This window comes from Mauremys reevesii, unplaced genomic scaffold, assembly GCF_016161935.1.
Source record: "Mauremys reevesii isolate NIE-2019 unplaced genomic scaffold, ASM1616193v1 Contig23, whole genome shotgun sequence".
Taxonomy (NCBI): domain Eukaryota; kingdom Metazoa; phylum Chordata; order Testudines; family Geoemydidae; genus Mauremys; species Mauremys reevesii.
In genome coordinates, this window is record NW_024100833.1 from 417,627 (window position 1) to 429,601 (window position 11,975).

Consider the following 11,975-nt stretch of genomic DNA (forward strand, 5'->3'; position numbering starts at 1 on the left):
CATTGTCCTAGTCAATGGGAGCCCTCAAGATTCTAAACCACCATTAATGGCCCATGCTTTACATAATTACAAGAGGATCTCAGAGTTAACTTCAGATTTCTAGTTTTAGATACAAGAAAGATACATTCATCCAAACAGGATGGCCACACTCAGTAGATCATAAGCTTTGTAATGATACCTTACAAGAGACCTTTTGCATAAAGCATATTCCAGTGACATTATATTCCCACTCATCAGCATATTTCCATAAACATAAGGAGTGCAACGTCACACACGGCATTGGGGGTTCAATCCTGGGGAGCTGCTGTCAGGTCAGGAGCTGTTGCGGGGGAGGATTCTCCGAGGCAGGGGGGGTTTGTGCCAGCGTCTCAGCACCCCACAGGGAAGCAGCTCGTCCCCCAGGATACCTTCCCTGCGCGGCCAGATCCAGGCTCCTGGGGGTGCAGAGAGACAGCGGGTTAGAGGGGTCTGTGTCACCCTCAGCCTGCAGGGGGGAACGAGGGCACAGAAGGGGGGGTGACCTCACCTAGGGTGCCCCCCTCGGGCGGCTGTAATAGGCCTCAGCCAGGATCAGCCCCAGGATGAGCAGGACCACGGCACTCAGCACCAGGCGGGCGATGTTGGTGTTGATGAAATCCAGGTACCCCAGGGGAGCTGCTGCAGGGGAAGGAAAAAGTCACTTGGCAGCTCAGATGGGGAGATCAGCAGCTGGTGCTGCCCCGGGAGCGGAGCCCCCAAACCCCGCATCCGGCAGGTCAGGCCCAGCCCCACTCTGGGGGTCTCCCAGGCGCTGCGGTTCTGGGGCCTCCCTGGGGCCAGACTCCCTCAGGGAAGGCTGCGTCCTGCTGCCCTGGGGGCTGAGCCTCAGCTTCCCGGTGAAGGGGCTCAGATGGACAAACTGCCCCCTGAGACATCCGGCACCTCAGGACAGGGACAGGGGATGGGGACAATCAGAGCCTTAGGGTCTCAGCCCCCCACAACAGGGAACCACCCCAGCTCCCTGTCCCCATAGGACGCCTCTGTCCACTCCCACAGGTGCCTCTGCCCCGGCCTGTCTGCTGAGCAGTGAGCCCATCCCTGGGGTATCTTGGCTGCTGCCAAACACGGCAGGGGGGGAGGAGGCTGGTATTTCAACAGCCACCCCGCACACTCAGGCGGTGCCCACGGCCCCACGGACCAGGACACAGACCGAGGCACCAGAACCTTTACTGGGGGGAAGGCTCAGGGATCCCCTGAGACCCCAGTGTGGGGCGGGGAAGCAAGAACAGAGATAATTCTGGGTAATGCTCTTGCCAATGGGATGTCATGTGGCCAGGAAGGGGGGTTATTGCCCCAGGACTTTGGTACCGAGCTGGTCCCAATTTCACAGCCCAGCCCCCAGATCCTGCCCCTCCCCTGGCATCCCCCAGCAAATTCTAGGCAGCGACCTGCAGGGCAGGAGGCATCGGGGGAGCTGGGGGCTCTGGTGGTGAGTGAGGGGCAGGGGGCTGCCCCTCCCGCTGATGTCTGAGCCCCACCCACCCAGAGTCACTGCCCCCATCTCCCACAACTAGCCCCAACCTCTGGGCACCACGACCTGTTTCCACGGCTGGTTCAATGGCGGATTCCACCTCCCACCCCCGCCCGGTCCAGGGCGCAGGAATCTCCACCTGCCGTCAGCCCCGAATCTCCAACTGCTGCTGCTCCCCCCTGGCTGGGGAACCCCCCAGTGACTCTATCCCTGCTCCCCGGCCGGGCGTCCCCTCTGCGGGGTCAGGGCTCAGGGCAGAGCCTGGCTCCGAGTGTCCCATTGGCACCAAGCCCCCGGGAGGGTCTGGCTGGGGGTGGGTTTGGGAACGGGGACGCTGAGTTGGGCCCCTCACCTCTCACCACCAGCTCCACAGGGTCGCTGGGGTATGACACGTTGAACGGCTCCGATCTGCTGTGATAGGAGCAGGTGTAGTTCCCACCGTTCTCCCGGCTCACGTTCTTGATGGGAAACTCAGCCTCCAACCCGTCCGAATCCACAGGTGGGAAATGGCGTCGCTCTTTATTCAGCACGAACCTCATGCCCTGGTGCTGTCCCCGACACCAGACGGCCATGGCTCCCCCCAGGGAGACCCCCCAGCTGGGGCTCAGGGAGATGCTGGGTTTGGGGTAGCTGGGCTCTGCAGTGGGAAGCAGATAGGCCGTGAGACAGAGGCCCCGTCACTCACTCCTGGGGCCCGTCCTCACCACACGGCCTCAGTGGTGGGTCAGACCCGGCGGCCCTGGGGACGGGCTCCTGGATCCCTTTCCACAGGATCCAGAGTTTCCCCTCAGCCCTGGGCTCACAGCATGAGATACGGAGCCACCCCAGCCCCTGGGGCCCAGAGCTCTGCTCCCCGGCGCGTGCCAGGCCAGGCCAATCTCCATGGTCCAGTCACTCCCTGGCTTCTCTGATGGGAGGGCTGGGAGCCAGGACTCCTGCACCGATGGGACGCTCAGAGCCAGGCTCTGCCCTGGGACCAGCAGCGGGGATGCCTGGCCAGGGAGCTGTCCCCGGCTCTAGGAGGGGAGTGGGGTCTAGTGGGTGAGAGCAGGGGGGGATGGGGGCCAGGACTCCTGGCTTCTGTGCACAGCACCACTACTGACTTGTAGGGGACTGTGCAAGTCTCTACTATATACTGAGGTTTACAATCTTCAGCTCCCTCCATGTCCTCCTAACTGATGTGGTGCCTGGGAAAGCCCCCCCCTGCTCTGCAGCCCTTCCTCTGCCCCAAATCTCCAGTGGCTGCTGCTCCCCCTGGCTGGGAACCCCCCAGTGACTCTGTCCCCGCTCCCTGGCCAGGGTCCCCTCTGCTGGGCCCAGGGCAGAGCCTGGCTCTGAGCGTCCCATCGGTGCAGAGAGTCCAGCTGGGTGTGGGGCTGGGAGTGGGGACGTGGAGCCGGGCCCCTCACCCGCTACCACCAGCTGCACGGGGTCGCTGGGCTGCGAGGAGACGAAGGGCTCTGACCGGGGCCGGTAGCTGCAGCTGTAGCTCCCTCCGTGCTGCCGGCCCACGCTGGGGGCGCTGCTTCGGACACGTTCCCAGCAGGGTCCAGGTGTCGCTGCGGGTTCAGGTCTCCAGCCTTGTGCAGGAAGAACCTCACGTCCCGGCGCTGCCCATCACACCGGATGGTGACGTCTGCCCCTGGGGCCATGACCCACGTGGGGTTCAGAGAGATGTTGGGTCTGGGTAAGCTTGGATCTGCGGAGAGGAGACAGGCTGTGAGAGCCAGACCCAGGCACCCACCCAGCCCCAGCCTCCCCGGCTGGCCCCAACTATGAGAAGATCCAGGGGCCCTCACACACAGATTTCCTCCAAGATCCCAGAGTTTCCCCCACCCAGAATCCCGGCCCCTACGAGCTGGGCTCCAGGCCCAAAGACACCGAGCCGCGGCTCCCTAGTGCTTGGGATCCTCATATGCCGTGTGTGGCCCCCGCCTCGTTCCCTGCATCCAGCTCCCCGAGCACAGAGCAACTCATGGGCTGGTCTTTGGTGCCCAGCACCACAGGGCCCAAGCCCCACACAGGAAGGGAGTCATCCCCTGGGAGGCAGGGAGGGGTCTTTATCAACATTCTACACAGGGGGAAACTGAGGCACAGACAGATTCACTTTCCTTAGTGAGCTCCCAAGGGCAGCGACTGTCTCTTCACTCTGTGTTTATGCAGCGCCTGGCACAATGGGGCCCTGATCATGGCTGATAGGTCCATGCTCCCCCAGTGTAATTGAGGCCAACGATTGCAGAGGTCTCCACTAATGGTGGTTGTCCTGGTTTATGAACACCTGGCTTGAGATCCCCCAAGATTGAGGCCCCCCCACAAGGAAGGACACTTTTGGAAACCGTGGTGTGCTCCCATCACACAGAGAGTGTGGCTGCACCAGGAGCTGCGCCAGATCTCCTGGGTCCCAGCCCAGCGCCATGTCCACCAAGCCACCACTTCTCCTGCAGCCCCTGCCTCATTCAGCCCCGGCCAGGGCACTGCCTGGGGCAGGGCCTGGAGAACAGAGGGGTTGGGATCACGGGATGAAATAGTGACTCCCGGTTCCTACACACATGGGGCAGCGTTAAAGTCGCCTCCCTCCCCCGAGTCTCCAGGGGCTGCTGCTCCCCACTGGCTGGGGAACCCCACAGTGACTCTGTCCCTGCTCCCCGGCCGGGCGTCCCCTCTGCTGGGTCAGGACAGAGCCAGGATCTGAGTGTCCTATTGTCACGTGAGGGTCTGGCTGGGCCTGGAGTTGGGAACGGGGACGCTGAGCCGGGCCCCTCACCTATCACCACCAGCTCCACAGGGTCGCTGGGGTACGACACGGCGAACGGTGCCGATCTGCTGTGATAGGAGCAGTTGTAGCTCCCGCCGTCCTCCCGGCTCACGTTGCTGACGGGAAACACAACCTCCAACCCTTCCGAATCCAGAGGTGTGAAATGGCGTCGCTCTTCATTCAGCACGAACTGCACGCCCTGGTGCTGCCCCCGACACCGGACGGTCACGGCTCCCCCCAGGGAGACCCCCCCGCCGGGGCTCAGGGAGATGTTGGGTTTGGGGTAGCTGGGCTCTGCAGTGGGAAGCAGACAGGCCGTGAGACACAGGCCCTGTCACTCACTCCTGGGGCCCGTCCTCACCATGCAGCCTCAGTGGTGGGTCAGACCCAGCGGCCCTGGGGACGGGCTCCTGGATCCCTTTCCACAGGGGCCAGAGTTTCCCTGAGCCCTGGGCTCACAGCATGAGACACGGAGCAACCCCAGCCCCTGGCGCCCAGATCTCTGCTCCCCGGCGGGTGACAGGCCAGGCCAGTCTCCAGGGTCCATTCACTCCCTGGCTTCTCTCCTGGGAGGGCTGGGAGCCAGGACTCCTGGGTTCTGTCCCTGTCTCTGGGAGGGGAGTGGTGTCTAATGGGGAGAGCAGGGAGGATAGAGGCCAGGACTCCTGGGTTCTGTGCACAGCAGCACCACTGACTTGTAGGGGACTGTGCAAGTCTCTACTATACACTGAGGTTTATAACCTTCAGCTCCACCCATCACCCCCTAACTGATTTGTTGCCTGGAAAAGGCCCCCCTGCTCTGCAGCTCCCCCTGGGGGCAGGGATCCCCCTTCCTCTGCCCCAGTTCTCCAGTGGCTGCTTCTCCCCCTGGCTGGGAACCCCCCAGTGACTTTGTCCCCACTCCCTGGCCAGGTGTCCCCTCTGCTGGGCCCAGGACAGAGCCTGGCTCTGAGCGTTCCAGCAGTGAGGAGTGCAGCTGGGTGTGGGGCTGGGAGTGGGGATGCCGGTCGGGGCCCCTCACCTGTTACCACCAGCTGCACGGGGTCGCTGGGCTGCGAGGACACGAAGGGCTCTGACCGGGGCCGGTAGCTGCAGCTGTAGCTCCCTCCGTGCTGCTGGCCCACGCTGGGGATGCGGAACTCGGCCACGTTCCCAGCAGGGTCCATGTGTTGCTGCGGGTTCAGCTCTCCAGCCTTGTGCAGGAAGAACCTCACGTCCTGGCGCTGCCCCTGACACCGGATGGTGACGTCTGCCCCTGGGGCCATGACCCACGTGGGGCTCAGAGAGATGTTGGGTCTGGGTAAGCTGGGATCTGTGTACAGGAGACAGGCTGTGAGAGCCAGACCCAGGCACCCACCCAGCCCCGGCCTCCCCGAGCAATGAGCAGATCCTGGGGCCCTCACACACAGATTCCCTCCCAGATCCCAGAGTTTCCCCCACCCAGAATCCCGGCCCTGCGAGCTGGGCTCCCAGCCCCACAGACACTGAGCTGCAGCTCCCTAGTTCTTGGGATCCTCATATGCCCATGTGTGGTCCCTGCCTCGTTCTCTGTATCCAGCCCCCCGAGCACAGAGCAACTTACGGGCTGGTCTTTGGTGCCCAGCACCACAGGGCCCAAGCCCCACACAGGAAGGGAGTCATCCCCTGGGAGGCACGTAGGCATCTTTATCAACATTCTACACAGGGGGAAACTGAGGCACAGACAGATTCACTTTCCTTAGTGAGCTCCCAAGGGCAGCGACTGTCTCTTCACTCTGTGTTTATGCAGCACCTGGCACAATGGGGCCCTGATCATGGCTGATAGGTCCATGCTCCCCCAGTGTTATTGAGGCCAACATTTGCAGAGGTCTCCACTAATGCTGGTTGTCCTGGTTTATGGGCACTTGGCTTGAGATCCCCCAACATTGAGGCCCCCACACAAGCAAGGACACTTTTGGAAACCGTGGTGTGCTCCCATCACACAGAGTGTGTGGCTGCACCAGGAGCTGCGCCAGATCTGCTGGGTCCCAGCCCAGCGCTGTGTCCACCAAGCCACTGCAGCCCCTGCCTCATTCAGCTCCGGCCGGGGCCTGGAGAACAGAGGGGATGGGATCACAGGATGAAATAGTGACTCCCGGTTCCTACGCACAAGGGGCAGCGTTAAAGTAGCCTCCCTGCCCCGAGTCTCCAGGGGCTGCTGCTCCCCCCTGGCTGGGGAACCCCCCAGTGACTCTCACCCCATTCCCCGCCGGGCGTCCCCTCTGCTGGGTCAGGACAGAGCCAGGATCTGAGCTTCCTATTGGCACGTGAGGGTCTGGCTGGACCTGGAGTTGGGAACGGGGACACTGAGCCGGGCCCCTCACCTCTCACCACCAGCTCCATGGGTTCGCTGGGGTACGACACGGCGGATGGCTCCAATCTGCTGTGATAGGAGCAGTTGTAGCTCCCGCCGTGCTCCCGGCTCACGTTTTTGATGCGAAACACAACCTCCAACCCGTCCGAATCCAGGGGTGGGAAATGACGTCCCTCTTTATTCAGCATGAACCGCATGCCCCGGCGCTGCCCCCAACACCAGATGCTCACAGCTCCCCCCAGGGAGACCCCCGAGCTGGGGCTCTGCAGTGCGATGTTGGGTTTGGGGTAGCTGGGCTCTGCAGAGGGAAGCAGACAGGCCGTGAGACACAGGCCCCGTCACTCACTTCTGGGGCCCGTCCTCACCACGCAGCCTCAGTGGTGGGTCAGACCCGGTGGCCCTGGGGACGGGCTCCTGGATCCCTTTCCACAGGGGCCCAGAGTTTCCCCTCAGCCCTGGGCTCACATCATGAGACACGGAGCCACCCCAGCCCCTGGGGCCCAGAGCTCTGCTCCCTGGCGGGTGACAGGCCAGGCCAGTCTCCAGGGTCCATTCACTCCCTGGCTTCTCTGCTGGGAGGGCTGGGAGCCAGGACTCCTGGGTTCTGTCCCCGGCTCTAGGAGGGGAAGTGGGGTCTAGTGGGGAGAGCAGGGAGGATGGGGGCCAGGACTCCTGGGTTCTGTGCACGGCACCACCACTGACTTGTAGGGGACTGTGCAAGTCTCTACTATACACTGAGGTTTATAACCTTCAGCTCCACCCATCACCCCCTAACTGATGTGTTGCCTGGGAAAGGCCCCCCTGCTCTGCCGCTCCCCCTGGGTGCAGGGATCCCCCCTTCCTCTGCCCCAAATCTCCACCGGCTGCTTCTCCCCCATGGCTGGGGAACCCCCCAGTGACCCCATCCCTCTGCTGGGCTCAGGGCAGAGTCTGGCTCTGAGCGTCCCATCAATGCAGAGACCCCCTGAGGATCTGGCTGGGTGTGGGGCTGGGAGCCAGGACGCTGAGCCAGGGCCCTCACCTGCTACAATGATCTCGACGAGGTCGCTGAGATATGACCAGTGGCTCTGATCCGCCACCTGAGGCCAGCCAGGGAGCCTGACCATTGGCCCCCTGCAGCTCTGCCCCACACCCCGGGGTTGGAAATAGAGTCTGTGACCGTTGGGAGTCGCACAAGACCCACCTTTCCCCAGGCCTTGGGAACGGGGGGCTGTGAGTGCAGGGGAGGGAGCTGTTGGGGCTGGAACTGGGAGGTTCTCCCCCACGGCTGCACTGACCGTGAACGTTTCGGTGCCCCGAGGGGATCCAGAGCCCACGGACCAGGGGCGGCTCTAGGCATTTTGCCGTCCGAAGCAGGGCAGACAGGCTGCCTTCAGCGGTTTGCCTGCGGAGAGTCCGCTGGTCCCGCGGGCCTGCGGGAGGTCCACCGAAGCCGCGGGACCAGCGGACCCTCCACAGGCAAACCGCCGAAGGCAGCCTGCCTGCCGCCCCCGCGGCGCTGGCAGAGCGCCCCCCGTGGCTTGCCGCCCCAAGCACGCGCTTGGCGTGCGGGGGCCTGGAGCCGCCCCTGCCACGGACGGGCCCTGTTAGCCTTTGTATGAGCTGAAATAAATCCACGGGCCTCCCCCACCCCCAAACCCTGTGGGGGGCAGGACATTGCTTCCTCAGACCCCGGGAGCCAGATTTAGCTCCTAGTTACTGCATGGGGTTGCGGGAGAGGGCACAGAAAACGGGGCTGGGTCTGAGCTCACAGGTGGAGTTTGGGGGAAGGTTCAGGGCTCAGTTCCTCTTTTCCCCACCCCATGCAGCCCCGCCCCCAACCGTGATGTTACCCTCCTCCCCACAGACTGATACTCACCTCCCCACACCCCGCTGTGCCCGGCCAGCCAGCAGCCTGGAGAGGAGACGGCTCGTTAGTGACCAGATCCCAGAGCAACTGGATCCTACGTCCTGGGCTCAGACACCCGCCCCTCCATGGGCACATGCCCTGATCTTGGCTCACCCCTCATGGGCACACACCCAGGACTCAAATTCCCCACCATGGGCGCACGCTCTGGTCTCAGATTCTCCCCCCGCACCCATGGACATGCCCTGGTCTGATTCCCCTGTCCATGGACCCACTCCCTGGTCTCAGATCCCCCCTCCTATGGGCACACGCCCTGACTTCCTCTGATACTCACCAAGGAGGAGGACGGTGAGAGCAGACGCCATGACAGGACAGTGGGGGTCCTCTCAGTGCTTCCACAAACGCCCCGGTGCTGAGCACCTCCAAGTCTGAGGCCCGAGTGCGAGAGGAATGAGGAACTGTGCCGGGGGCTGCAGCCACAGGAAGCCCGTGATGCGCTCGGCCCCTTTCTTCCACATCAGATGATTCCTCTGCAATCTCCAGCCCAAATCAACCATGGCTAGAACAAAGCCAGATCCCTGCAACACCCAGCAAACCACATCCCCTCACACAGCTGCCTGGTCCCCCACCCACCATCACCTCCCAGCCCCACATGGGAGCTGCCTGGCGATCATCTGGGAATGGGGCAATCTCAGGAGGTATCAAGAGGTGCCAAGGCTGCCCTGATCTTTTCCAACAGGCCCGTCTAGCCTCCCTGGAGCAGCAGCTCAGAGCAGAGGAGGGCTCCCCCCACACACACCATGCCCCCCATGGAGCAACCCTCTCCCATGGAGCAGAGCAGAGATTCCTTCCTGACCCAGCTGGGCCCAGAATCTGCCCTGGAGCTTGAGGGTGGAGGGACCTGACCAACCTTCTTCTCAGGTTGCGTCACTGCAAATGCTCTTCTTAGATAACTGACGTGCGACAGCGACCACCCAGAGGGGCTGGGGGGGCAGGTTCCTGTGAGGGAGGGGTACATTTGGATCCTAAGTTGCTAAAGGAGCAGTCAAAACATGCATGAAAAGGGGCTGTGTCCCCAGAGCCGGCACTCGCTTGCTGTTTCTGCTATTGCCAGAGAAACTCAGCATAAACCTGATTCTCTGGCAGCGACCCTGTAATTTATCCCAGCTCTGGGAGGGGACTGGGTGTTGTGGTTATAGAAGGTGGCTCGCCCCCCCCCCCCCCCCCGAGCAATCCCATCGCCCCTAGGTGTGACACACACTCCCAGAGCAGGGCTGGGGACTGCCCCCCGGGGGGGGGCGCTGTATGTGGTTCTGTGTTTATTACACATTTGGAGATTAAACAGGATGCAAAAATCACATAAAAGCTGCCTCGATGTGTCCTCTCCCCTTCCCTCTCCCGCTCCAGGTGCGGAGCTCCACCCAGCCCCCACATGTGGGCCTGGGCAGGGGAACAGCAGCTCAATGACCCCCTGTTCTGCAGCTCCCCCTGGGGGCAGGGATCCCCCCTCCCTCTGCTCTGAATCTCCAGCAGCTGCTGCTGCCGCCCCCAGGCTGGGGGACACACAAACACCCCCAGTGACTCCGTCCTGCTCCCCGGCCGGGCGTCCCTGTGACAGAGGGGGAATTTTCTGTAAATGGTTTGTACAAATTCCATGTTTGCCTAAGTTTCTCCTCTGTGTTGCATGGTTATCTGGGTCACGAACAAAGGCTGTTTGCTCCCGGCCAGGCCACGACACATGTCTGAACGGTGTCCCGGCTTTGGGGGCCCCAGGACAAAGCCCATCTCCGGGACATTTGCTACCTGCCGCCAACTAAGGACCGTGGATGGCCCAGCCCCTGCAGGAAGCCAGCCGGGCGTGACCGGCCAGACAGCCAAGGACTGAGGTGGGGGCGGGAAGTCGGGGGCTCACCCGGGAACCTGAGCAAAGAGGGAGCCGAGGGACAGAGCAGGGGCCCAGGGGGGCACCGCTTGGCAGGGGCTCTGGGGAGCCAGGCTGGACCCGGGTGTGACATTTTTCTCTCCGGGCAAATCCAGGGCTTCCTGCGCTGGATGCAGTGGCCTCCTAGCCCCTCCTGTGTGCCGCGCAGTGGGGTGCCCTGCAGGGGCTGGTGGAGGGGTGTGCTGCTCCCCAAGATTGTACCAGGCTACCGCATGATCTGCCTCAGCGGCACTCGCCGAACAGCGCTCGTGATGGGAAGCTGGGGGGCTGCTGGCCCAGGGGCCCAGCCTCAGGGAGTGGGGGAGCCGCGGGGCCCTGAAGGAAGAGTGAGACCCCCAGGGGCTCCCCGAGGCTGCTCCGAAGCTGGGACCATAGCCCCGATCCGGTGGGTCTGTAACAGTCCCCTTTGCTGGGCCCAGGGCTCAGGGCAGAGCCTGGCTCTGAGTGTCCCACTGGCATGGAGCCCCCCTGTGGGGCTGGCTGGGTGTGGGGCTGGGAGCAGGAATGCCGAGCCAGGCCCCTCACCTGCTCCCACCAGCTCCACGGGGTTGCTGGGCTCCGGCCAGGTGTCAGGATCCGAGCTGGGGGGATAATAGCAGGTGTAGCTGCCTCCCTCTGCCCGGCTCACTTTGAGGATGGGAAATTTGACCCTAGCCGAGTCCCCGCCCCGCACTGCTGCGTTCCTGGCCCCAGCCTTGTACAGAGCAAACTCCAGACCCCGGCGCTGACCCCGACACTGGACGGTCGCGGCTCCCCCCAGAGCGACCCCCCGCCACTGGGGCTGAGGAAGATGGAGGGCTTAGGGGAGCTGAGCTCTGCAGTGGGAGGAGACGGGGTGTGAGACAGACCCCGGCACGGCCACTGTGCCCCGTCCCCAGCGTGGAGCATCAGCGATGGGGCAGAGACAGGGTCAGGGTCTCCCCTGGGATCCAGGGCATGAAAGCACCACAGAGCCAAGATATCCCCCCTCCACCCAATCTTCACTGGTGGGCTGGATGTCCCATCTGCTGGGCACCAGAGCTCACGGAGACCCCCTGGGACCTGGCTGGGTGTGGGGCTGGGAGCTGAGGTGCTGGACCGGGCCCTTCACCTGCTACAATGATCTGCACAGGGTCGCTAAGGTCCAAGTAGGCAGCTCGTCCTGTTCTTTAGCTGTAACGAGAGGTGTAATTTTCACTCTGTTCTCGTCTGGCGCTGGTGATGGGAAATTCACCCTCAGAGCCAACAGGGTCTGTGTAAGTCAGATAGTTCCCATCTCCATTCCATCACCACATGCAAAAAATTTGCATACATGACTGATGAATGCACCAATGCAAATGGACATCAAGTATTAAGTCATTGTGTACGTTATCTTGATGTCAGTGGTAGGCCAGTAGATACATTTCTAGATGTTCAAGTTATAGAAGAAAGATTGGCTCCGTCTGTGACAACCCACATCTTAGAAGAGTTAAATGCTTGTCAATTGGACCCCAAACAGATGGCTGCTTGTGCATTTGATGGAGCTGCAAACTTCTCTGGAAGACGCGGTGGAGCACAAGCTTTGCTCAGAGAAAAGTGTGACCCTAATCTCACCTGTACACACTGCAGAGG

General features: G+C 62.5%; 1 protein-coding gene across 1 annotated transcript; it reads right to left on the reverse strand.

Moving 5' to 3' along the window:
- Positions 1 to 526: 526 nt before the first annotated feature.
- On the reverse strand, positions 527 to 8,808 carry LOC120393557 (immunoglobulin superfamily member 1-like). The gene is made up of 7 exons (XM_039518184.1): positions 8,778 to 8,808; positions 6,608 to 6,895; positions 5,287 to 5,577; positions 4,275 to 4,559; positions 3,023 to 3,209; positions 1,863 to 2,140; positions 527 to 657 (listed from the first exon to the last, which is right to left on the reverse strand). The coding sequence occupies exons 1-7, from the start codon at positions 8,806 to 8,808 to the stop codon at positions 527 to 529; spliced, it is 1,491 nt and encodes a 496-aa protein (XP_039374118.1).
- Positions 8,809 to 11,975: the final 3,167 nt, after the last annotated feature.

Coding starts and splice junctions, on each gene's coding strand:
- LOC120393557 (XM_039518184.1), bottom strand. CDS start 8,808: ATGGCGTCTGCTCTCACCGTCCTCCTCCTTG. Junction 4,560..5,286: donor CGTGCAGCTGGTGGTAACAG/GTGAGGGGCCCC, acceptor TTCCCACTGCAG/AGCCCAGCTACCCCAAACCC. Junction 3,210..4,274: donor TGTGGAGCTGGTGGTGATAG/GTGAGGGGCCCG, acceptor TCCTCTCCGCAG/ATCCAAGCTTACCCAGACCC.